The sequence below is a fragment of the Tympanuchus pallidicinctus genome, unplaced genomic scaffold, assembly GCF_026119805.1.
Source record: "Tympanuchus pallidicinctus isolate F22 unplaced genomic scaffold, pur_lepc_1.0 scaffold14, whole genome shotgun sequence".
NCBI lineage: Eukaryota > Metazoa > Chordata > Aves > Galliformes > Phasianidae > Tympanuchus > Tympanuchus pallidicinctus.
The window spans coordinates 7,328,322-7,356,124 of record NW_026294659.1 but is presented as its reverse complement, the minus strand read 5'-3'; the positions used below and the strand labels follow the sequence as shown (position 1 = coordinate 7,356,124).

Here is a 27,803-nt window from a genome sequence, read left to right as displayed (position 1 = left end):
AAGACTAAGAAAAGAACTACATTTATTGCTGCATCATTACTTTTTACTTAAAGATAAACCCCTCTGAATAAGGTCTGAATAAGGTAGATTAGTTTGTTTGCTTGGATTCCAGCCCAGTGTCAGCATCAATTTTTGAGTAATTGTTAACAGAACTGATTACTATTTTAGGGTATCTTACAGTCCTTGTCTTAGATGTATTATCAAACTTAGCATTTGCAAATTGCTTTCTGTTTGCAACTTCAGACTGTTTAATGAATTAGGAACAAACCAGCAAATTTTTGGCAAGCATTGTATAGCATATTCTTCTGAGTATGGAGTTTTGGTGGTGAGAAGTAAGGGAGGGGAGCAGTGGAGAGAATTCGACTGAGCACCATAACTCATTGTCTGGAAAGTCCAGATTTGTTCTGTTTCAAGAGATTATCAGCAAGTCTGAGATAGAGCAATTCAATTTACTCTAATCTTAATGGTCAGTTTAACTGAATTAAGCCTTATCAGTGAGATGTATTCAAGAAGGTTTAATTTCACTGCAGACTGGTGAAATCACTCTAAATGTGATCACATAAGAATTCACAGGGTATGCAGTATGGGGCTTCAGTCCTACATGAGAGTGCTGGAAAAAAATACTCAGGGGATTCAGGATCAAATTAGAGCTCCAGAATGGGTCACCACTTTCTGCATGCTTGTACTTTCGGTCACACTTTTACTTTCTTGGCACAGAATATAGTTATGGATCAGAGTAACAGCACTGGGAAAGTAGCACCAGTATTCTGAAGCATATTCTATGATTTGCTGTTGCAGTAGGTTTTTTTGTTTTGTTTTGTTTTTCTGTTTTTTTTTCTTTTTTTTTGCTTGTTTTTAATAAATAAAGTTTTACTAAAAACATAATGTAAATGTTAGCTCCAATTTTCTAATAGAGAAGCTTATTTTAGTTTAGTTAAAGTAGGACTATGGTGGGAATGCAGAATGGTCAAAAATATCAAGCAAAAGAATAACAACAGAAGACAAGGAGAAAAAAAGTCCAAAAATCAGGAAAGGGATTTAAGGGTCTGTATTTCCAAAGAAATAAAGGAAAAAAAAGCTATGTTATAGACTGAAGCTTAGAGGAAATACATGGTCTTTCCTTACTTCAAGTGCACTGCAGAAGGGCACTGGTTTACATCTTATTTGTCTTTCTCAAGCAGTGTAGGAAATCCTTACAGTGAGACTGAGCCTTTAAGAATCCTCAGCATGGGTCCATATTTCTTAGAGGTCTGGTTTACAACTCATCTTGTTAGGGCTGTTCCAATGAAAAACACACATGGAGAGCACCTAAATATACAGAGGGTGGTGACACACTGGAAAAGGTTGCCCAAGGAGGTTGTGGATGCCCCATCCCTGGAGGCATTCAAAGCCAGGCTGCATGTGACTCTGGGCAGCCTGGTCTGGTGGTTGGTGACCCTGCACATAGCAGGGGGGTTGAGACAGATGATCATTGTGGTCCTTTTCAACCCAGGCTATTCTATGATTCTGTGAAATACCCTGGTTCTTCTCTTAGCTGGCATTAGAAAGTGTAGGAAAGCTAAGACAGTACTTTACTTTTAAGAGATGGTGTGCAAAGGATAGTGCATCAAAGTTTTGTGGATTTGAGGAGCACAAGGAGTTTGAAGTGATGGTTTCACTCAGAAGCTGCCCCAGATCTTTCCTTGTAGTACTGAAAGGGAAGTGTAAATGGAGCACAGTCAAGAGATAAGGAAGAAAATGGGATGCAGGAGAAGAGACCATCAGTAAGGACTGCCTGAAGTCTGCAAACCTCGGCCGCTGTGCAAAGAAACATGAGGTGGCAGAAGTGTTTTGCATGAGAAAGCAGAGACAAGAATATTTTGTAACAGTTCTTACTACTTAGCTTGACTAATTATTATACTATCCTAACTCCATGCGAACATCAAATTGCAGTACATTGAGATTAGAAAACTCAACAAAACTGTGGTTTATAAATTTATCAGAAATAATTACATCAGGCAGACAATATTTATATCTCAAGCTTTTCTGACAGTTGTCTGCAGATAAGGTTGGCCTTTTTGGCAATTTGGTACCCTGGGAAGTCGACTGTTCTGTGAGAGTGGGTTTGAGTGGAGATAGGGATTTAATAACATTTCTTTTACTTTATCACAATACCAGCTGACAATTGGACAAGCTTCAGTACATTATCCTATATCTGATAATATCTTTAGTTGCTATGTGTGCAGTTTAAATTCAATATGTATGGTCTTCCAGGGCAGAAACTGCTTTTTATCTCCATTCAACCAAATAGTCATCATACTGCTACAGTAATAGCAGTCCTTGAGCATTCCTGAGGAACTGAGTCAAAATGTATATAATTATAATGGTGAAATAATGTTGGAAGGAATGAATATCAAACAGATCTTTGTTGTACCTTAAATTTTAGGTATATTACTCATGAAAACACCCCTGGCTTCAAACTCTTATTTCTCATCTATTTCTAGACCAGTTTTCAGGCACATTACAGCAGGAAGCACTGTAATAGCTCACCAAAACATAAAGTTTGTCGTCCTCCAACTTCGGGTGGATGAAAACCTCTGCAACAGATAGGTGATTTCTTTTTATGTTTTATTACAACTGTGTGGCAAAATTTATACATTTTGATTTCCTAACTTAATGAGGCAGTCTTTTACTACTACAAACAAGACATTTGAAATAGACACATTCAGGATAGGCTTATGTAGAGTATCATCGGGTAGTCCAAGCTGTGAATGTATGAAAGAATTGAAAATGGAAAAATTACAGCCGTCTAATGTAAAGTGTTATATTTTTGGGTCATTTGAGATGTTTTCAGGGTCTGCAAATATGTTATGGCAGTAATGATCTTCTATTTTCCTTTCCTATCTTCCTTTTTGGGAGAAAAAAAAAAAAAAAATCAAAATGTTATTACAGCTTGTAACTTTTAAGAAAATAGTGTTTTTAAATCAGTGTATTTCCTTGGCAGACTCTGGCTTAACTTGATAACTCTGGGAAGAAGTTAGGCAGAAGTATATAAACTGGACAGCAGGCTGCTGAAAATAGAATTCTGTAGTTCAAATATATACATGTAGAAGTCTCCAAGCAAATGGACAACAGGGATATGTTAAAATTATGTGTATCTGTGTGTATATGCAACATATACAGGATACAAAAGTATGCAAAAAATGTTTAAAAACATAGAATAGCTTTATTTGTATACATTTATGTAAAGCACACTGGCATGCTCTTAGTGCTCACAAAGGCCCCTTGAGCACAGTGCAGGCAAACAGCTATTCCTCCATAGTGCAACACAAAGCAGTGCAGGTGTTGACTTTTGATAGTGAAGCAAAATCAATTTCCAGTAGAGTTTTGCCTTTGACCTCAGTTGAATCAGAATTTTATCTCTGATATGATCAATGTATCATTTCTGGAAGCCTTTGCTTTTAAAAAAATTATTATCATATTTTTCTTTGTACCTCAGCTCTTGCTGTTCTTTTTCTAATCCTGGATTATCAAGAATCACTTCAACCTGAAAAAAATGTGAATCTTTATCTGAAATCCATTCAGTAGTAGCTCAATTCAGTAGTAGTCTCAATTATAGAAGAGTGTAACAGATTTCCTTTTAGAAGGCTTCTTCTCACCAGCTGTTTGTATGGACTATATATTCTCAGTATAAACTCAGATTTTCTTGCAAAAGCATGCAAGTTTCTCATCTGTGTTCCAAATTACTTAGGGAGGGGAGGATAAACAAGATCTCCTCTCTGACAGCAAACCATCTACATGGTTTTTGCTCTTTAGTGGCTGAGTTCTCTGTAACAGCATCTGATTTCTCAGAGCCTCCATATAACATGCTCTTTCTCCAAGTCTATCCCTTACTGAGCTTTCAGTAGTGTAGGCAATCATGGCAAAGTGAGAAGAGCTGAAGGCAAGTTATATGCAGGGTGGAAGAGATGATCCCTAAGTGCTTTGGGCAGCCCTTTGAGTCTGTGAGGTGGAAGGAGGCCAGAGAACAAAAACTGGTATCCAGAAAATATGGCTGTCCTAAACTAGGAGTCCCAGATGGAGAAAAAGTCCAAAGCTGAGTTACAGTACATCAGTTAAGACTTGCTTTTACCTACAGCTGAAAGGCTTTGGATAAGTGCCAAACAAACACCAACAAAAACTCATGGAAAGTAACAGCTTTGATAAAACAAGTGTTTTCACAAATGCTTTCCTAGATGAGGCCTGTCCTTGCATTTCTCTAGTAGAGTAGAGGTAGAAGGAACTGCTCTTTGCAGTCTACTGTTCTCCAAAGTGATTGAAAACAACCTCTGTAGGAATTAGTAGGTTGTAGTGACAATTGCAATTTCTACTTCTCAACTAAAATTAAGAAATTCAGCAACATGCTCTGACTTGTGCTAAGATCCTCTGTACTCTCTAACCATTATTTTATTGTGAATTACGAATTTATGTGATTAAGATTTTTCTCTTTCATTTCTTGATTGCTTTTTATATCCTTGTTGAATTCCATTAAGTTCTGAAGGTTTTGGGAATAGACAGTGTGCTCCTGGGTTTCTGCAATACCTAATTCTCCAATGTATGGTTGTTACAGAGATCTCCATGTTACAACAGTTACAAGAAGTAAATAGCTGTATCATATGGGGATGATCACAACTTCCCTATTTGCGATTACTTACTGAGCTTGTTATGTTAGTGCTGGAATAAGCTTGCCATCAAGTATGTGTTCAGTCATGCAGTTTCTGCTGAACTTTTAAAAGCAGGTGAAAAAAGGAAAACATGCAACCAAAAGTTTGCTGTTCTGCTGAGAGGTTAGAAATTTCATCTCTGAGCCTTGTAGAATTTTGTCAACACATTATTCTGACCTGAGAAGCTCTCAGAGCTGCTGTAGGCACCAAGACATTCCCAGTACTATAAATGGTTTATTGTGGATAAAGTGCCCAGGTTCATCTTGTGCATACAATTAGAAAGTTTTAAGCTATTCTTTTTCTCTCTGTGATTGCTTGAATACTTCCAATGGCTTAATCTAACCAGCTTAACTGAAAACTGCTCTTTAGTAACTTCTGAATTCAGGGTTGGGCTGCTCTCCTGAAAGATGCTAAGTGTTAAGTCTTGGTCCTGAATAAGACTTGAAATGATCTTCAACTTCAATGTTTCAGCTAATTGGACTGCAGTAAATGAAGACAGTCTGAGTATGTTTTGGTGAGAAAAACAAAGCAGACCAAGGTTAGGTTTCAAGCTGGAGCCTATTTGAATTTATTTATTTGATTTTCACTTGCAGCTGAAGAAAAAGAGGTTTGTATTTTGAACAGACCCATTTACGAATATGCATAGTACATATGATGCAGCCTGTCAGCATTGTTTGTCAGTTCCACCATGAAATGTGGAGTGGGTTATGGAGAAGATATCCTCCTTCCTAGGAGAACATTCTTGTAGACTTCTGCATATTTTTTTAGAGATGTCACAAAAGGAAGCTTTCCCAACATGCTGATATCTCCATCACTTGAGATCAATGCGAACACGTGTTTTTTGTTGTTTTTTAGCACCTGGATTTCCAGAGCACTACTTGTATTCTTCTTCATTTGATGGTAACAGACCAATTAGTCAAAAAAAAAACAACCCTATTTATCCTTATTTTCTTGGACTTCTAACAATTCAACTCCACTGAGCTGTTAGCAGAACCCAGGTCCATGAGACTGGGCCCTTCCAGCAATGGCTCTGCTAGTTTCAGTGCAGGATATGAGGGGAGGGAGGAGTTGTGGTTCGCTGTGGTAAGTCTGGGAGAAGCCACCTTCAGGCTCTGCCTGAAGAAATTTCATCAGAAATATCTCCGTACAGAGAGACTGTCCTGAAAACAGGGAAGGAAGAATATTAATTTTCTGACTTTCTGTCAGACACTGCCATGCAGCTTAAGACTTTTTTTATTATTAAAAAATATATATATATTTTTTGTTTTTGTTGTTTTTTTTTTTAATTATTTTATTTTATTTTATTTTATTTTTTGGCTCTTGTGCACTCAAATGAATGCTTATTTATTTATTTATTTATTTAATATCAACAGATTCCAAAGTCTGTAATAATTCCTAGTTTTACACCACACAAAAAAACTTAAAATTGTCAGATCCTAGAGAACTTCAACACACTTATATACAGCACCACAGTAACCTGGAATGGAGCAGTGCTAAGTATTTACTGTCTCCACATCTGTTGCCTTTTTGCTGTCATGGTTTTATGCTGCACTGTGCCTGACAGACCACAGGCTCTGCATCCAGCTCAAATGCTAGCATAAATCTTTCCTCGATCAATGCTTTGCACACTGCTTTCTCTTGACACATGTTTTTAAAACCATGCTGTTAGCTAGTAAAGGAACTTTGAATCTTTTTGATGTAGCTTTTAAAGTTGGATATAAGAATTTTATAGAATAGCAGTTAGTAATGTAATAATCTGGCTAATTGGAATATTCAAGCAAAAAAAAAAAAAACATAGAGGGAAAAGTGTTTGTATCTCTCCACCATTATGCTTATTAAAAAAAAACAACACCCTTTCAGGTTTGGAACAAGTGTGCTGGTAAAGTTTGCTGGAAGACAGCAGATGGTGTTTAAGTCAATTATGGCAATATATGTTTTTCTTGTCCTTCCTCTCTTCTTTCTTTAGAAAAGGGGGAAAAAAAAAAAAAAAAAAAAAAAAAAAAAAAAAAAAAAAAAGGTACCCCTTTTAGTTTATTTGCTTAGTAAAACTAGGGAAGAATGTACTGCAAATGGAAATACACCATCATATATCCAAAGGATGTAAGCTGGCTTTAGGGAAAAATACACAGAGTAGCTACTGGTTCATGAAGCAGGTAGCATTCTTCTTAGGGACTTTAAGCTTGTTTGAATAGCATTGTGAAAGCAGGATGAATAATCTCCCAGTTGCATGCTGCTGCTTGAGCAGCAGGCAGACAGAGCCGAGCTTTTCTGAAATGTCCCCCTGCTTGTCCCACGGGCGGCTGCCTGCCCTCCGCAGCCCTGCCTGGCAGAAACCCTGCCTGATGCTGTCCGGGGAAGGGGGGGGGGGGGCGAGATTACTGACGGGGAGGGAGCGTAATCAGGTAGATTGAGCCTGTGGAGGGAGAAACCATTCCTGCGACCAGGGAGGGCGTGCAGCATGCGCTGGCTGCCCACCTGGGGAGGGTACCGTGCTGTGGCTTGAGACGGCAAAACCAGACGTGATTCTCCGTCGGCTCCTAAAAAGCTCGTGTTGCCCTTGTGGCCACAAAGCTGGAGGCAGGTTATGTGCCTGCAATACCTGAACCAGGCAATGAGTCTCCCTCCAGGTTCTCTGAGCTTAGCAGGATGTGTTAGACTGAAGTACCTACAGGGAAATCAGCAAAGAGCTTCCCCATGAAGGTAGCAGGGTACTGCAGTATCGGCAATGTCTGGTGATTTGTTGGGTGAGTAAAAACTGGAAAGGTATACGACAGATATTCAGAAGAACAGCAGCAGTGCGACCCTAAAGATAACAGCATTTAGGTCAGTTTGTTGCTTGTTGGATGCCTGCATGCAGAGGGCTTTGGGAAGCTCAAGGAAGGAGCTCCAGAGCGAGGGGCAGTTGGGAGGGAGAAGGCGTGAGGAAGGGTGAGCTCGTTCCATTAGGTGTCCGTGACTGCCTAAAACTTTTCCAACCTGCTTCAAAGCTGGCTGGAAAATATCAACAGGGTGTTGAATGCAGAATGGAAAAGCAAGCAAACTTTTGCTTACAGTAACTCTTTGATTAGGTTAAATGGATTGTTTTTCCATGATGATGGACAGCCTTCCCACGACAGCGCTAAGTGTTTGCATGGTTGTAGATAATAGGTGCTGCCTGATCAGAAAGGATTTGATTGTTTTTCTAAATGAGCTCCTTGTTACGAAAAACAGCAGAAAAATGTGAAGTTCACTGCAAATAAATTTGGATGCGGTCAAATGAATTACTTTACTGGTGATATAGAAATAGCTTGAAAAGTGGGCCATCGGGCAAAAACAACCTTGCGTTCAGTCTAGGGTAATTGCATAGGCATGTCTGTAGAGGATTGATTCAGAAAAGTAGTTGAAGTAACTTCATATTTTTCAAACCATTTGAAAATAAATCTTGAGAAAATACTTGACAGTATATATGGAGTACAGTGCTTCACTGAGGGGAAAAAAAAAAAGAAAAGAGAATTCTGGCTTCTCTTATAAAAAGGTATCTTGATGCATTGTAACAAGTTCTATTCTTTCCTGCCTCCTAAAAATAGGGAGAAAATCTGCATTTTCTCTGAAACAAGCAATATTTTAATATCTTGTGCAGGAAAAACAAAGATTTTTGCTGTTGTTCAGAATGGAAGTATCTTAGTTTCTTCAGGGCATTTCAAAATTAATTTTATTTCCTCTTCTTGTTTTTAGCATCCTTTCCTAACTTGGAGGTATAAAATCATGGTTGCTCTATCATGAGGCTGTGTAGTATTGTCAAACTGTCTTTTTTTGTAGATCTGTTTTGACTGAATTGATTCAAATACACTTTCTGATAATTGAATGACTTCTATTAATCTTCTATTCTAAAGAGAAAATGTATTGCTGTTATTTCTATTATTTCAACATTCAAGCTTTATTCATAAGACACATTTCTCTGGAAACTACAGAGGCCAGTTAATGGTTTATGAGTTCAAGCTGAGCTGAATATAGCTAAGCTCTGTCTTGCTTGACATTTCATCAAAAGCTGTGTTGATTTGCAATGTTTACAGACCTATTTATTGAACCTTCACAGCTTGAACTATGCCACCAAGCTTGTTGACATTGCTGAGTTTATCTCTTGGTGCTTGTGCAATCTCAGAAGAAAAGTTTGGAGCAAATGAGTTATAACAAACTTGTCACAGTTCATAAAATATGCAGTTAGAACAATGAAGTTGATCTTCTTGTTCATTGACCACAATGCATTAGAGAAATCTGAGTAGTTTAGCACAATCTCATCTGGGTAGGTGAGCGTATGTCCTTCTCTGCGATATTGACTTTCAGATTTGACGGCTGCATCATATGTGCTTTAAAAAATAGCTCCTAAACAGGACAAATATTTTTAGTTCATGAAACTATTTATATTTGCAGACAAGATCCAAATGTGTTACAGTATAAAATAACTTAATTATTTTATTTCCATCTAGATCTTGTGTTGAGTGATATGCCAAGTGAGTAAACAAAAAATTGAACCAGGGGCTCATAAATGCCGTAATAAGTCATTCAGCTTTGAACAGTGAGAGCATCTCATGCTCTGTTCTACTCTCCAGAACATCTTGTCTGTGTAAGCTCTATTTTTAGACAATAAAATAAGATATATCTTGCTATATAATCTACTGCTATTACTGGATCAATATTGCACATTATCATGGTTTCAGACACTTCTCTATGTAACTTGAACAGAAATAGATCAAAGATAGTGCAACTGCCTGGCATCTCTGCAAAAGCACGACAAAACTACACACTGTTAATTCAGTGACATTAAAATGGATTGTTTAAGAAGTTTTGGACTATAGGTTTTTTGGGGGGGTTGCAGGGGAAGCTGTTTTCCCATGTAAACATTCTCATAGCCATCATTAACTGAGTTGACATGGTTGTTCATTCTCCTTTTAGAACAGCAGGTTTGCAGTCAGTGATAAACATTTAAGAGGGCAGTTGGATAGATATATCTATATTAAAAACAAGAGAATTTTTCCATATAGTTGAATGGGATTTGATTGTGCCTTCAGTTCCTTTTCAACAATGAATGAATAAAGACATTATGCTTTGCAGATAAAAGGTAATTGCTTATTGATTGTCCAATGCAAATTTGTTCTATGAATACGGTAAGAAAACAAAACAAAACAAAGCAAAAAACCATAGAGATTTTCTGTGAGGTGATAGTGTTTTCTTTGCTGAACTGTAAGAGTGTCACTTCACCTGTGGAATGATATGGGTTGACTTGCTAGGCGTGAGTTCTAGACAGTAGAAAGCAATAAGGTCTTCTTGCAAGCAGATCCAAGCAAGAAATAACAGTGGTGTCACGTTTCCTCAGTTTCCTGTGCACCAGCATCCTCCCTTAAATGGAGGGAGGTTAGGAGTTTGGTTAGTGAGAAAACCCTGATATATTTGTTGGAACTTTTGTATGAATATCTCCAAACTGTTGCCACTGATTATTTAAGTGTATACAAAAATACATGTCTTTTTAAGGATATTTCTTATTCTGTTTCTTGAACCTATGGAAAATGAATTGTGCTTTGGAGACAGCATTGAAATTGGTAAAGATTCATCAGAGTTAAACTGTAAGTTAATGCTGCTCTGTATGCATGAGAGGGTCAAGTGAAGGGAATTTGGGGATTCAGTGAAACCCACAACTGCTAGTAGTGTCTTAAGATACTTGAGTATAATTCACAGGAGTGCATCTTTCATAAATATATTTCTTATTTTACTTACTTCCTTTCTCTCTGTCTACTCTGTCACTTCTTGACAAAGTTTTTCTTTTTTTTTTTTTTTTTTTTTTATACTCATATTTCTCTTTACTGTATTCCTAGCAGAATGAAGAGCTTTGAAAAATTTCTGCCTTACATATGTTTTATTAAGGCCGTCTTAACCAATCAGTATTTAAATTATCATAAACTTACACTCCTCAAATGCAGTGTTCAGCCCTGCTTGCAGTTCAGCTTTGCCTAAGATGATTTTGAATTTGATTTATTTAATAGTTAATCCTGCGTGCGCCCAGATAAATGTAGTAATGACAGATGCAGACAAAGTGTCAGAGGAAAACATTGTATTTTATGCAGCCTAGTCCTCATCCACAAGAGTAGGTATTACATCCCATAAAATTCTATTTTAGAGTAAAGATTATATTGCTTCTTAGAAAGCATCAATTCAGACTGATCATAAATACAAGTGCTGTCAGTGCAAAGTTGAGGTGGGAGGATATTGTGTTGTTACTGAACTAGCTTCTCAAAGGTTTAATAAAAAGGTCAGGCTATCATTTTATCATTAAAAAGTAATGGAGATAGTCAAGACAGATCCTCTGCAGTTTTTTTTTTTCCCTCTCAAAGCAATTTCTCAACGTGTGCAGAAGTAGATTTAAGAAATTCTTTCATTAAAAAAAAAATAGGGACAAGAGACATCAACCTCTTTAACAAAACAAAAATAATGCTGAGAGTGGGTCATTTTTAGGACTTATTTGATTGGTCAAGGACTGAAATGCACAATTTCCTGAGAATTAAATTTAACCATTCTAACAGAATCAGGGAGTACCATCGCCAGCCTGTTTCAGTGGAAGCTGTAGAATGGGGAAAAGTAAGTGAAGTTTCCTGAGGAAAATGCAAGATAAAAATATGAAAATAAGTAAGTGGAGGATGAATTCTCCAAGTACCTCCTTTTTATAGAAAGAAAAGACAATGAAAGAAATCTTCAAAAAAGCTGAACAATAGCTTCTCAAATTTATTTTTACTTTTTATTTTTTTACAGAGCTAACTATCTATCTTTGGGCAAGTTGCCATCATGCTAGTTTTATACCCATCGCAGATAATAAAGGCATAAGTTATCTTCTGTACGGTATTTAAAATATAAACGCTTCAGGTAGAAGCTATTCTTTCTACCCTTTTTATGTTGTCTAGAACAGTAGCTATCAAGCACCTTAAGTGCTAGTAGGAAGCACAAACATGAATAATGTAACATCCAACTGTAAAAAGAAGAGCCACTTCAAAATAGTGGTTCAGATAAACTGGTAATGATAGGATGGGCTATGAAAACTTGGCTAGAATGTATGACATGAGTAGATGGTTTTCCAAATAGGTAGCAAAGGTAGCGAGTTGTGAATCCTCTGAGTAGCTCAAGTATATATGATTGATTTGTTTATTTGATAAAGTTATATGACATTTTTATGAGGTCTTTTTTTTTTTTTTTTTCTTTTCCATTTACTCTTCTATGTTTCTTTTCTCTTTTTTAATAATCTCTTTCAAAATATTCATGAGGAAAAAAAATCAGTATAAAAAGATAAGGTCATCTGAGGGAAAACTGTGGCTGCATGTAGCCTTAAATGAAAACATACTACTGTTCTACAGATGGTCTAATTTATTTCTTCCCATAACTGTGCTATAGCAATGTCATGATTTGGAGATGTGATTTTCTTTTATACTAAGAGCCACAGCCAGTGGAAGATCTCTGGTCACATCATCTCAAGGCAGTGTCTAGAAATATTGTATTCTTCATGTAAAATCCTTGCTCTCACTTTTTGTTTTTCCAGTCGTCTGGCAAAAACTGTTGCTTTTGCAAAGAGATCTGTAAAGCCTCTTTGTTCATCCAGGATTTTCTTCTGAGAAGCAGTGTTAGGTCACAGGATGCTATGTTTAGAGCCAGGTTTCTGGGTTAATCTCAACACGGATAACATCAGCTGATTTTGTTTATATTTTTTGTACATGCTTCCATGCTGAAACAAAATAACAAGAAAAGATGTGTACATCAGTGGAAAGATAAAAGGCCATGCCTGTTAGCATTTTTTAATCTCAGGATGTCCTGAGATCCGCAGAAATGATGAGGATTAAGCAAAAGGCTCCTTAATAGAATTGACTGTGACCTGGAAAAGTTGAAAGATCTTTACATACAGAGGTTATTACTAATTTTGTGGTCAGTATGATTAATTTATGTATCACCTGTTGATAGGAGTAATTGATAATTACTGGAGGTTGGATGGAGCCTCTTAACCCTGCTCATTCCTTCCTTTCTAAACAGTTCAAATTCAGATATTGTGGTTCTACCGTTTAAAATATGCACCACATATTATGAATTTATTGGCTCTTTTAGATTTAATGCTTTAAGCAAAAAAATCAACCTGATTACTGCCTTGTTAAAATACAATCTTAATGTGGTGCTACCGATCTGACTGTGATCTGCGCTGACTTCTGCTTCAGTTTAGGACTCAAGCAGTCTGCAGGCTGCCGCTCTGAAAAGCTGTAAATTGGATTCCCACTTCTGATCATGACTGGTCCTGCTCCCTGCTGCCCTTACCATCCCACTTTAACAGGAAGGGCCTGCTCTGAGTGGGCAGTTGACTGTGAGGATGCTCCTGAGTTGCCAGCAAAGCAATACTTCTGGCAATACTTCTGTCACAGTCACTCTGGTCCATGGTTTGGAGTTTTGCTAGCCAGCACTGTTAAACAGGATAGTGGAAGGCCAAGTGAAGCGATGACAAGACAGAATCACTCAGAAATTCTCCGGAGTCACTCAAATCCTCCCAGCTTTTCCACTCACTAGCCACAAAACTTACTGCTTCTCACAAGTTGGGACCTCTCCAGTGATAAAATTTAATTTTGTGTCAGTGATGAGAAGAAAATGAATTACTTTAGCCTTCATCTTTGAAGAGAAAAAAATAAATATTGGGTGTACTTTTCAAAATCTTTTGAGTCAACTTGGTCAGATTTTTCAGAGAGACGAAGACTTGCAGACAAATGCACTTACCTTATTTTTTGTGACTTGTCTTTTGCCTGCAGGGATGATTTTTCTGAGCAATGAGTTCTTAACTAGAGTCCTGATTTTATCATCCTGATGAAATTACCACAATCTCAGAGAGATCTTTGCCATGTAACCAATTCAAAGCATGTTAGTATCCTGAATTGCCATGTAGCTGCAGATTTGTCAACAGAGGCCTATGACAAAAGGAGGTCCAAGGAACAATGTAATCAAAGATGTCAGTAGGATCACTGTGGATTATATTTGCAGTAGTGCAATAATATTGCCCTTGGAGGGTTTACATTAATTTCTTAACTGTTTATGAAGTGCAACTGGCAAAAAAAAATTGCAAAATTTTGTACTGGAGTGATGTAAATTAAAATTTAATCTTGACAAGTTCTGAGCAAGCTCTTCAATGTTGAGAAACTGAATTTGTCTAGATTTCTAGCCTGCCTGCTCCATTTGTGTTTATATGATTGGTTCCCATTTATTTACCTTCTAGGAAAGTAATCAGGGAGAAAAATAACATTTGAGATAAACTTCAAGATATCATCAGTCGAATTATTAAAATGCTTTTGAAGGATGGGCACTGACAGGGAGTAAATTCCATCCAACATCACAGTAGGTGTAGGTGATTTGTCCTGTGAATTGTCAAATAATCTGCTGGTTTTTGTGGAAGAAGTAGGATTGCTTTAAAATATGTTGAAGCATCTTTTAGTTATAAGAAGTTTTTAAAGCATTTTCCTTCTTTGGAAATTAAGAGAAATGATTTCTTTTTCGATAGTAAAGAAAAATGAATATAGTTTGTTGAATTTTGTAGCTACTGTTTGTAGCATGGCAAATTGTGTCCTGAGTGCCAGGTCAGCAGCGCACCATCAAAATTGATGCTTCCAAACTCACCTGGATTGAGGTCGCTGCTTTTGGGATTCCCCACATATACTGCCATACTGGAGCAAGTCCAGATTATTGGGGGCTGGAGCATGTGTCATTGTGGAGCTGGTTTTATTCAACCTTCACAGTAAGGCTTGAAGGAGGTTTGTAGGAAAGTGGGAGCTAGATGCTTCTCAGAGCATTGCATTAGGAGAAGGGGCAAAGGATATGAGAACGGAAATTAAGGTCAGTTATAAGGAAAATTCTCAGCGATCATTTGCTGGAATAGGTAATACAGAGACATCTCCATTAGAGATATTGAAGACCCAACTGAAGATGAAACTGAGCTATCTGCTCTTGATGACTTACTTCTGGACCACGGACCTCAGGAGGTCCCTTGCACCCTCAGTAGTTCAGCAGGTCTTGGTACAGTGTTCATATTAAGACTTTAAAATTGCACAATACTTTTTGCCAAAATATATATTTTTTGTTGTTGATGTTGATGAATGAAAACTCCTCAAACAAGAATGCAGATTCTATGTTTTATTAGTAACCAGTGATGCAGAGTCTGATTGGAGGCCTGTAACTAGCAGTATTTCCCAGGATGCTGTGTCTTGTCCAATATCTTCATCAACAGCCTGGATGAAGGGATGGACACCACCCTCAAATAGTTTGCTGGGGATACAGAGCTGGGAGGAGTGGCTGACACACTGGAAGGCTTTGCTACCATTCAGCAAGACCTGGACAGACTGGAGAGGTGGGCAGAGAGGAACCTGATGAGGTCTAACAAAAACAAGTGTGAAGTCTTGCACCTGGGGAGGAATAAGCATGTACATCGGTACAGGTTAGAGAATGACCTGCTGGAGATAAGCTTTACGGACAAGGATCTGGGTGTTCTGATGGACAACAGGTTGGCCATGAGCCAGCAGTGAGCCCTTGTGGCCAAGAAGGCCAATGGTATCTTGGAGTGCGTTAAAAAGAACACATCGAACAGGTAGAGTGAGATGGTCCTCCCTCTCTACTCTGCCTTGGTGAGGCCACATTTAGACTACTGTGTCCAGTTCTGGGCTTCCCATTTCAAAAAAGACAGGTGTCTCCTAGAAAGAGTCCAGCAGAGAGTCACAAAGATGGTAGAGGGCCTGGAGCATTCCCTATATGAAGAAAAGCTGAGTAAGCTGGGTCAGTTCAGTCTGGAGAGAAGAAGACTGAGAGGAGAATCTGAGAAATAATTAAGAATATTTCAAGGGAGGTGGGAGGCAAATGGATGAGCCCAGTCTCTTCTGATGATGTGCAGTGATAAGACAAGGAATAATGGCCTAAAACTTGAACATAGGAAGTTCCATACTAACATGCGGAAGAATTACAGTAAGGGTGATGGAGCACTGGAACAAGTTGCCCAAAGATGTAATGGTGTCTCCTTCTATGGAGTTACTCAAGACTCATCTGGATGCCTAGCTGTGCAACTTACTGGTGGTAGGGTACCTGCTTTAGCAGGGGGTTGAACACAATGATCTCTTTAGGTCCTTCCCAAGCCCTGCAGTTCTGTACTCTATTTCTGGGCTGTGTGAGGAAAATTGTGAGAGAAAGGTAAGTCTGAAAATCAAATAGCTCTCAATAAATCCCCATGATCTGCTTCTGAAGTATTATATCTTTTTAAAGAAGTCAGTGACATTTGTGCGCCAGACAAATTTTTATGCAAAAATTTCCAATTATGGGGAAGAAGTTATAAATAACTATTTTTAAAAATATGTATGAAGAAAACAGTTTTTCAAGTTCTGGGAGTACCTACTGTTGCTATGTTGCTCAAGTAGCAAAACTGATTTTGGTACTATTGGAGTGTATAGAATAGAGGACTGACTGTGTGACAGTGTGCAGTATATCTTTCTGCGTGAGGGCAGACAAAATTGCTTTGCATTACATGTAGCCTTGGAAGCTTAACCTAGTGTTCTGAGCTGAGTGAAATGCAACTTTTTATAGGAGAAATGCTTTGAAAGGAATCTGATACCAAAGTCTTCATCTTTTAATTTTACTTAGCAGCTGGTCCCTAGTCTCTCTAATTGCATTATAATGGTTTTATGTTGCACCAGATGCTAAAGGGATAACATTTTTTCTTTTGTGGAAAGCAGTGAGGTCTCAGTTATGTTTGGAATTCTGCTCTGTAGTTGTCCCCGTGTTAAGCTATGCTGCAAATAAACCATGAGTACTAGATGCAGATTTTATATTAAATAAAATGAAGTCCTTTTGAACCTCCTTAGGAAATAAAATCAAAAGTTCTCTCTAATTGACAGAATTTTGTCAGTGACTTAATTAATCAGCCTTTATTCCAAAATGAAAATATTTATTTCCTGTAATTGCAGATCTTTGCAATAAGTGGACTGGCTTATTTCCTATTTATTTGTCTTTATTAGGTTGCTTTATATAACTGCATGGCTAGACCTATTCAGTGGTCTTATTTGTTACACTGCATAGAATAAAGTTTTATGAGAAGGAAGCAATCTGTCTTTACAGCTAATTGGAGGGGCAGACATAATTCATGAAGCTTATGATGGGATTATGAGTTTCCTCAGATATGCTTGCCAGCATCTTATTTAGAATGGGAATGAAGTAAAGGAGTGCTCTTGCATTTTCAGTCAGAGCAGTTTTACTGTTACTGGAAAAGTCCACATCCTTATGCACATCGTTGTTCTACATGTTCTGTTTGGGAACAAAATAACATTGTAACAGCTCATTTGGAAAAACTAATTCTAAATTTGAAAATGGAAAAATAGATTTCAATAAGCTGATTTTTAAAATTAATAATCTTGTGCTGTTAAATTCTATCAGTAGATAGCATCTCAGCCATTTCAATTATTTTATAAGTTACTAAACAGATCATGCAAAGTAAATGTATTAATAGTCATATTTCTTTCTTTTGCACAGTAATGCACTAGAATTATTTAGAATTACATTTAAGAGGTATCTGACCTTATTACAAGGGGAAAAAAAGAAGCTAACACTTAAATGTTTGTCTGCTCACTGTTGTGCTAACTTGGGGCTATCAAGTTATTATCAAGCCTGAGTATTATCTAGAATTTTCCATGTTTCTTGTAATCTTAGTTTTAAGACCTATAAAAGGACATCAGTTATTTCAGAAAAATGGTTTTGTACCTTTTGGTTTTTAAACTCACTGCTGACTAAGGAGAATGTTTTGTTTTTTTGAACAGTGGGCATTGAGAGTATGTTGAACGCATCGAGAACAGAGTTCCCGTCCATTTCAGTGTTTGCCCCGTGATTTTATGTACAAGTCAGATTGCAGCTAAGGCTTTGTTAGATAGAGTGCTCATCGGTGGAGTTAAAGGGGTAGTCAGGGCATCCTCATTACCTCCAATGAAATTCTAGTTACTTGTTTCCAGTGTGGACACATAGATTAAGGTTCTAATTTCAAACTCAATTCAGTTATTCTGTCTTGAGAGGGCAGGTGAACCAGAAGAATTGCATAAATCTGTTTATGACTTTCAGGGTGAAAAGTCTCTGAGTAGATAGAAAATTTTCAGTACCTATAAAGCACAAACACTTTGAATGTGCCGCCTGTTTTATCTTTACTGTTGATCAGTAAAATAGTTTAATTATCATTTATCCCCGCAAAGCAACTAGCCTACAGTTAAATGCTATGAATAGCTCTTATCCCTCATGAATGAGAATTCCATCCTGCTATTAGTAACTGTCAACATGCATGATCGTTTCTGCACTAGAAGTCTTGGTGGAGTTCTTCATTAATTAATTTGTGTACAAACATGACTCTGCCTCTGCCAATGGGAATAATAGGATGCCATTACAGGTAAAGCCAATGAAAATCTGACTAAAGCAGATGAATCTTCAGTACAGACTCACAATGTGACCTTTATCAACATCTCAAGCTTCATTATGTGCACAAGGTTGTTTCCCTAGATTTGTAGTTATCACTTCAGATAATTCCTCTATATGGATAGACAGTTCATCTTAGATTCTACTTTTCACCAGAATTTATTCTACGTGTTTCAAAAGACATCTTGCATAGCCAAAGCTTGAGAAGTCATGCTGATATATAAATGTTTATGATAGCGTGCAGCTAGTCTTTCTATAATTCAAATCACCAAATAGTGTACTCACCCCTGATTTTTTGTAACTAATTAGTAAAATTGGTAGATCCCATACTTTTTTGTTAGATGGTCTCTGATATTCATTATCTCTAATGCAATGCAAACGAAGAGGGGAAAAACCAGTTTCCTTCAGAAATGAAATAGTGTGCCTGGGACAGTCGCATATGGCTGTCCAATGACTTGCCTGTGCACAGTGCATTAATTCTTTTGCTAATCTCCATTGTAATAATGCATACGCTACACAGGAATTCACAAAGATGATTGTCCAAATAAAGGAGACTAGAAAAAAAAATCCCCAATAAATTGAGGCAGATAAACTGTGTACAGAAAACTCCAGATTACTCCAAATTCCTGAATAGTAACAGGCATCTTTGATATTGTCAGACCTGGCTCAGTGGAGGAAATGGAGGATTATATTCATACCAAAGCAAAGGAGTATAATGAGACATCACTGTAAAGAAAAGGATTTAACAGAATCATAGAATGGCTTAGGTTGGAAGGGATCCTAGAGCCCACACAGTTCCAACCCCCTGCTGTGGGCAGTGATGCCGCTAGATCAGGCTGCCCAGAGCCCCATCCAACCTGACCTGGAGTGCCTCCAGGGATGAGTCATCCACAGCTTCTCTCGTCAGCCTGTTACAGTGCCTCATCACACTCTGGTTAAAAGAATTTCCCCCTGAAATCTATGTTAAACCTCACCTCTTAGTTTAAAGGCACTCCCTCTTGTCCTGTCAGTATTAGACCACATTAAAAAATTGTTCTTCCTCCTGTTTATAATCTTCTTTTAAGTACTGGAAGGCTGAAATGAGGTGTCCCCAAGACCTTCTCTTCTCATAACTGATTAAGCCCGGGCTCCCTCAGCACTTCTTAGGTGAGGTGCTCCTGTGTTTGGTGGGGGAGAGAGGCTCTTATTTATTTTTGATTGTGTGGATTATTTATTTATTTATTTGGTGCAGTGGGAAGAAGAAGGAGAATGCTATAGTACATGAGGTTTCTTGCAGTAATGGAAAGGGTCTGCTTTTTACTCTTGTGGCAAGGTGAGAACAAACTGTTGCTTCTGAGCAGCAATGGAATAGCACTGCTGAGCTGACATCCCTAGTGCTGCAAGACTGAGCTTTTTGCAACCCTCTACTGACTTAAATATTCCTCATGAAGGTATTGACCTAAGTATGCAGACAAGGAGACTGTTGGAAATTCTGGATATGTAATTTTGATGCAGTGGTTGCAAAGTGAGTCTTACAGTCTTTCATCCTTAAAGATACAGTAGTGCTGTGCATACTCCAGTGTCAGGTCCAGCAGTGCTGAGATCCATCTGGTGATGATAAACCAGTAGAGAAACTACACTGTATACCATGCTGAACTTGAAAGTACTAATGAAAGTGTCAGGATTTGAGATCCACAGGACCTTGCCAAGATATTTGTGCTGGGAAGTTGGGATTTTGAAATCAACTAATCTTTCCTAAAAAGGCTAATATGCAAAATGTATGGGAAAGATTCTTCTGTTAAACCGTGTGCGTATTTTCTCTTGTGATTCCCCTCCTTACTGCCAAGGGTTTTTCTCCATTCTAGTATTAGCCAAGATATCTTGGCAAGGATATCAGTCAAGATTCCTTGTAAGTATTTTGGAGCGTGTGCTCTTGATCAAAAGCGCTATGTGAAACTCAGTAAAAACATGGTGCTCTTTTCAGTGGAGTTTTTGGATTAGGCTCTCAGCATCTGTTCCATAGCACAAAATCATAGGATAGCTGAGATTGAAAGGGAGCTTTGGAGGCCATTTGGTCCAACCCCTGTTCACTCAGAGACTCCCAGAGCTGGCTGGCCAGGATGAGAAACAGTACTAAGAAAGTACACGTACCAGTAACAAGATGGAACGTACACTTGAATTTTATCTTCTCTTTAGACTCTTCTTTGATTATGTAGACACTTTGCAAAAGAGCTATGAAAAGTTATGTTCTTTCTCTGGACTAGTTATTTCTCTTCCTGAAGGCTTAGTTGCAATGTTTAAAAATTTATAATTCCATTAATAACAAGCCATTTTACTTTAACATCTCAAACTGTCATGGCTTGGCTATTGAATTTGATGGATTTACGTGCAAATGCGTTTGCTTTCAACAGCTGTATTCATCTACATTATATTAGAAGCTTTGCTATGTCAAGAAACCCTTTTAGTATTTGAAGAAATATCTATCAGGATGGGTTAGCAACTTTTCAGCTACAGTTTTGGTAAATGTGAACGCATTGATCCTTTTGTTCAAATTGTTATTCCATTATGGAATATTTTCCACTTCAGAAAATCCTCTTAATGTGTTCCATTTTATTATTTTAAAAACAACATGGTTCTTCTGGTTTTTCTCCTTCCAGAATTTGGAAATATCTTATTTCTTAATAAATAGACTATATATATTTCTATATAGATTTTAAAAATATTTCTATAAATTCAAGTGTTTAAAAAAAATCAGTTAAGCAAATAAACTTCAGCTCCTCAAATTTTGCCCTGGTTTGCAAATTATGCAGTGTGGGAATCTAGATTCTCTTTCCTACCTGACTGATACTAATTTGCTCATGTTGGTCTCTCCCACTCCAGTTGTGTATGAGAATTTTCTTCTTTTCTATCACATCTCTTTTGTTAGCAGTTACCCTTAGTGTTTTAGTCTGTTCAGAAATACTCTATTAGTATCACAGTATTATACTATAATACCCCAATATATGATTTCTCAAAAGATTTTGTGAAATAATATTGAAGTTACAATAGGCAGACTTTGCAAAAAGGATTAATCAGCTGATGTTAATTAGATTTCACAAGTGGTATCTGGGTAATACATAGAAGTTGAGCTGACTCATGAGCAGTCTTGCTTCTCAACTTGTCCGTAAGGAGTTAAGGAAGTGATGTACTTCTATGCAAATTGTAAATTGGCTGTTGCTAATTCTCTTGTCTTCAACAGTTGATGTAGTATCAATTAGCAAATACAGGTTTTAATGCTGCCTTTAATATTCATGTTTCTTAATTGACTTTGCTAATTGAGAAGAAACACTTCAGTGCAGAATGCTTGACAGGTAAGAATTATTATTTGCTGGTTGTGTTGGCAGTGGTCCAGAGAAAAGTAGGTTACCGATACACAAATACATGCAAAGATCTTATGCAAAGATCTGTGCTTTTGGCTGTGAGATTCTCTATTCTAGTCTCTCGATGAAACATCTGAATAACCTGTTTTGAAGACTCACGTATGCAGATTAATTTACAACAGGGAGCAGGCATTAGGAGAGCTATTTTAGGAAACTGCAAATGTATAGTTTTTCTAAAAAGAATTTTAGGAGTTTGAAGGAACTGATGGCTGAAAACAAAAGAGGCAATGTTACTCATGGTGAAACTTACCTGATCAAATTTTCTTAATTTATTTCCCAAATACGTCAAGTTTCATTTGTTCAGATGTTTGTCCTTGAATTGTGTGCTTATATCCCTGGAATACATCCTGTGCTCAAACGTTTCAATTGTTATATGATACTTTCATTATAAAATTAACCTGTGTTGTTTGAAATACCCTTATAAGCACTTTGTTAATTTCAACATTCTTAAGGATCTTTTATTTTCAACCAGCTTGAATTATTGCTTTTATATGGCTATAAATAAATAGAGATTTCTTTAAAGGCGATGGAAGAAAGAATCTTCCTTTAAAAAAAATCAGCAGCACTTGAGTGCCAGCTGCAGAAGTAACTTACAAGAGGTGCTCACTACAGATAATTGGATTCAAGTTTGTGTTTGCTTTTCAAAGAGCTTTAAGATCTTGGTTTATTTAAACGCTTTTGAAAATACTGGCTCTTGCTCAGTAATACTAAAAACTAAGGAAAACTATTTCATAGTAGGTCTAGTGAGGCATGATTAATGCCTTTGATGAGAAACACTTATAAATGAGGCTTTGGGTCATTATTTATATTCAAAGGATGGGTTCTTCACTGCAAAAGTTGGTCATTCTATGTCCAGTTAGGAGCAGAAATGCCCTCTTTTTTTTTTTTTTTTAATGTTAATTTGAATTAAAATGTTAATTTTTCATGAGAGCTGTAAAATAAATTAAACTGGAAGCAGATCATAGAGGAAATGAGACTTATCAGTTAATTTTATTGTCTAAGGTTTGGCATCTTGGTTGATAAACGTGAACCTCACTTACAATTTCCCTCTCACATATCCCAGAGTCAGCAAGTAGAAATTACACCACGAGCCATGAAAGGCTGCTCTGCACCAGATGGACTTCAGAGACATAATGGGAGCAGTATTGTTCCCAGCTTGGCGGCTGTTGCATGGGCTAAGCTGACCAGCTGTATACCATGGGCATCTGTGGAGGATGCTGGAACAGTAATCTCACACTTCATAGAGTTCATGGAGTGTTATTGTGAGGGATGGAGAAAAGCTGCCCCTCTGATCTCACATAGCAACTTTCCGTAAGATGTGAACGACCATATTGCTGGCTGGTACTGTTCTTTCAGCTAACGTTTTGCTGCTGTAGCATTAATTACTATTTTATGAATGTGTAGTTGAATGAACTTCTACTATATTCTCAAATCGGAACAAATTAAAGCATTCAGACCAAAGATTGTTTGAAAAAAACAGCAATTAAGAGATATTGATTAATAGAAAGTTAAATATCAGCAGGAAGAGATGGTCTCCTATAAACTTTCTAAGTGTAACTGTGATCCAGTTGCTGGTAGAAGATGCCTAGAAGATGGGAGGACTACTCATCCATCAGTACTAGAAGGATATTTTGAAAGTCTGGAGATCATGACTGATTCCTCTGATGCATCAGTGCATAATGTGTGCATAATAACTTAGTCAGTCTGGAAATTGGGAAAATATGTGGGGGGAAAAAAAGACAAAAATGGAAAAAGGTGGGTTTAGGCCTGACACGATTCTAGTAGTGACAAAATACAGTAAGGACTAGAATGTAAAACAACACTTCAGAGTGTAAAATTCTTTGTCTGAATCATTTTGTTTTGTTGGTGCACTGCTCCACACTATTCCTTGTCAGAGATCACCTGTTGTGATCATATAGTGTGAAGTGATATATCTTCCTAGAGACATTATGGCTGTACTTCCAGTGGAAGATTGCCCTGTATATATAGAAATATCAGATTGCCAGCTCTACACTGTATGCATTTGCAGCTGGTTATGGTGTTTTGGATCATAGAAATGTGTGACTGCTACAGGAGTATAATATCAACGGTATGGTGGTATTAGGCTTACCTGGAAACACTTTGATGTTTGAAAATATGCCTGTCTTAACAATCTTAAAAATTTATGTGCATCTTCAGTTCTTACAAAATCAGTGTTATTTCGTCTACTTCCTGTGTCAGAATCTAATGAATACCTCAAAAAATAAACATAGGGCTTGTTGTTATGGAGGGAATTAATTACTATTAAGTAATGTAATTCAGAGAACTCAGATATTCTGAATGTATCCTGCTTTTTCTTTCTTTCTTTTTTTTTTTTTTTTTTTTTGGTGGTGATGTTTTTTGTTTTATTTTTATGCTGGTAAAAAATTTTGTATTTATTATTCCAGTTTTGTTGAAGTACAAATCAGATAATTTTCTTTGCACTGTTGCACTATTCAGTCATGCCCAGGATACAATGCAAATACCAAGCTGAAAATGGTTTAACGATATGCTGGTGATTCTGGTAGATTATGACAGATTCTTCTCAAGCTTTGCTTGAGGGTGCAGATATTTAAAAGTAATTGTAAAGGTACACTTGGAGATGTATATTTTAGAGATGCTTCTTTACCTGAAGATTACTTTAAGGGCACTAATACCTAAAGAGACACGTTTTTAATTATAGTAAGCCTATAGTTAAAATTTTAAGTTTCACTAGTCTTACAATACCTTTAAAAGATTTGGCCTTATTTTTTGAAGAGTACTGTGAATTCCTTTAATAACTTCAATACGTTTGACTACGTGTATAATCTGATTAAATTGAAATTAAGGCTTTTTTGAGGCTTGCTACTTTTGTGAGCTCTGAATTGAACACATTAAAAGCATTGAACCTGTGAAATATATTTGAAATCACAAGTTACATTAGCAGAAACCCAGAGGTGATCTTTCTTCTAAACTCTAAAAGTAAAGACATGTTCGTAGTTTCTTATCCCTTGCATCCTGAGAACTTCCTTGTCTTGACAAGTTGTGATGACTCATGGTTGCTAGAGTTGTCAGCTTGGTATTAGAACAGAACAGCTTTGCAGATGTCTTATTAACCTGTTTCATAACCCAATGCCAAAGCACTTCCATCATCAGTTCTCTTACAACACATTAATATATAGCTAAAGATGTATCATTTCAGTACTTGATGTACAAAAGTCAAATGAATTCTATGGTGTCAAAACTAATTTCCCAGAAATCGTTACCCAATTCACATATTTTCATTTCTGTTCCCTGTACTTACAGAGTTTCTAACCAGATAGATTTTGGAAGGTCCCTGTTGGTGGTGGTTTTTTTTTGCGTCTTTTTTTTTTTTATTAAATTGACATATATGACTGCCATTAGCCTTTCTGAGCTCTATAAAATATGTTTGAATCTAATAGCATATTAAAGTTTAATGATTTCCCATGGGTCTCTTCTGGAGAATTATTCTAACATGATTGTACTTCTGTAATATTATAATGTTAAAGGGAAGTATATCTGGTCTTTCTTCTTCCTAAAGGCAAATATACAGAAAAGTTAGAGAAGTGACTCATTGGTTCCATTTAGTGCTCAGTTTGCAATGCAGAATTAAATAAACCATGTGGTAAAGCATAAAGATAGTTCTGTTTGTAACTGCTAGTTATTATTTCATTTGGAATGAAGACAGATCAGTTTGTACTAGAGCTGCTGATTAAAAATAGACATGAATGTAGAACAGAAATAAGTACTGAGATGTCCTAGAAGTAGATTAGATTTAAAGGTGACCTTATGTGGTCAGGTAGCATGGGCAGATATTTTTATTTGCACATCCATTGTCTTTTTTCCCCCTAAGTGTTTTGTAATTCAGACCATGCATACAGAAGAAATTTCAACGATGATTTAAAGAATTTAGCATTGTTTATAAGCCTCTCTGTCTCTTGTTTATGAGGTTGAATTATATTACTACAATAAAGCAGCATGCACTATTACTACAAGTACAGCATTTATTATTATTGCTGTTCACTGTGCAGTTAAAATCAAGGCAGGAATTATTCTATACTTTCTAAAAGCAGAAATAATTAGTATTGTATACTGTATATGCTGATTTACCTGTATAAAAATACTAAGAGGAACAGTGATATTTATCTCATTTAACTAGTAATGTTTCTGAATGCCTGTTGTTTTGCTTAGTTTTGTGTTGTTGTTGTTGTTCTTTAAATGTAATTGAATTGCACTGGTATACATACATTAATGTATATTGTTTATTTCCTCTACAGTATAGAGCATAGGATAAAATTAAAATGAAGATGCATGTATTACTAAGTTCAGATAGGGAAATATATTGAAAAGCGTATTCATAGATAAAATGAGATTCTGAGTCCAGTGGTGGTCAGAATATAATTTATTGATTTTACTCCCCCAAAATTACAATTTATATTTGGTTTATTGGTTGTTAGAACAGAGTTAGGATTTTTCAGAACTTTATTTGAAAACAGAGAGGAGCCTTCACTTTGTGTGGACTTCCTGGTAACCCACATGGCTTCACTTCTCTGCTTTACTTCATCTGAATCACTGTCTTGGGTTGTAGTGTTGTCAAGCCAATCTGGCTCATCTTTCTTAGGAAAAAAATAAATATTTACTTGGCCAGAGTGAGAGACAAATGGATGCTATTGCCCAAAGCATAAGGATTTCCTGAGGGATGGAGATGGCTGAAGTTCAGGTGCTTTGTTTGGAGTCTGTCAAAGAGTGGTCTTGAAGGTTGTATCTCTCCAGCTCAGAATTATCATCTCTTAATAGAAATGCTGTCAAAACTAGCTAGCTCCAGAGCATTTCTATGAGTGAATAAGTTGTCATGATCTGATATGCAAACATCAAGAATTTTGACATAATTTTTTAATTGGCTCTAGAGGGGGATCACAGTGAATCGGCAATTAAGCACAAGCTGTCTGTTCAATCCGGTTGGTTAAAAGTGTAATCCCTGATGGGGAAATTGTCAGAAGAGGCTCGGAGATGTCTGCTGCTGTGAATAACAAGGATGAGAGAAATCGCCCATCAGCTGGCTTGCCAGTACATCTCATTCAGGCCACTGGTGAGGCTGGCATGGAGCGCACAGTGCCTGCTGGGTTGCCAAGGGATGTTAGAGCAGTCAGGCACCAAGAACATGAACAGAAGAGGCTTCAGATGAGGTCCTTCTATTTTGGTGTAGAAGGTGGTCTGAATAGCTCCTAGGATATTGAGGGAAAATATTCTGGATGATAATTTGTTTCTACCTTTAGAAAAGATATGCATAAAAGGACAGATGAAAATGAGTTTAGACACTGGAACTGTAAATAAGATGTTTATTTATTTTTATTGTTAACTAAACATTGAAACTAATGAAGACAACATTTTAAAATTTTCACTTTTTAGTGTTTTGCAATCAATAACAATACTTTTCTGAATGTTATCTAGTAGCCAAACATAAATTATTTGGCTCTCTTTATGGATAAGTAGGTGAAACTTAATGATCTGTGCACAGGTTGTATTAAATGATCAAATGGTCCCATCTGGCTTTAAGTTCTAAATGCATTTAATGGGCGAGTTAGATTAATATCCACAGGCCTTTATCAAGCTGAATGTTGGTTCTCTTCAAAAGAGCTATTAAAGTTTCTGGAAGAGGAGAAAAAAAACACCTTCTCATCACTGTTTCATTCCTCTTTGAGATGACTGCACTTAGTAATACTTGTACTGTTTGTTGGAGAGTGAGATTAACGTTAGACTGTTAATCCTTCTCTTATAGCAACAATGGCATTTTCACCTCAGTTTCATGATACTTTCCATCTTTAAGGTGGTGTTTACAAATCATGCCAGATGGGTTAACATTTTCCAGACTGTCTGGCTGCTTCAGGCTGATTACTTTTGCTTGCATATTTTGAAACTTCATCTAAAACATCTGAGCCATTTCCCAGAATAAGATAATGAAGAAAGACTTACTTATTTTCTGCTTACTTTTGTTCCCTCTCAGTGACCAAAAGAAAGCACTAAAGTCTTCACCTTGACATGTGTTCACCTGTGCTTTCCTTGCCACTTATTTCCAGGTATCACAGTGGCCTGGCAGAGCTAGGAAATGTGAGCAGAGTTGTTTCTTCCAACTCTCTTAGCAGCATTCTGAGGATGAGGGGAGCTTCAGCCGACCATCAGATATGACGTGGGAGTATATTTTGAGTTCAGAAGGGATCGGGAGCAGATCAAG

General features: G+C 37.0%; 1 protein-coding gene across 15 annotated transcripts in view; it reads left to right on the top strand.

Annotated features, from left to right (window-relative positions):
* The window catches only part of DMD (dystrophin), a 1,043,395-nt gene that overhangs the window by 111,574 nt on the left and 904,018 nt on the right, over positions 1 to 27,803 (top strand). The window contains exon 1 of one of the 15 annotated variants that reach the window (XM_052674153.1): positions 7,182 to 7,426. The exons of the other annotated variants lie outside the window; for them this stretch is intronic. Coding sequence (XP_052530113.1) covers positions 7,408 to 7,426 — 19 coding nt within the window. The 5' untranslated portion in view covers positions 7,182 to 7,407. Of the gene's footprint in view, positions 1 to 7,181; positions 7,427 to 27,803 lie in introns of those variants that run through there. 15 annotated transcript variants of the gene reach the window in all.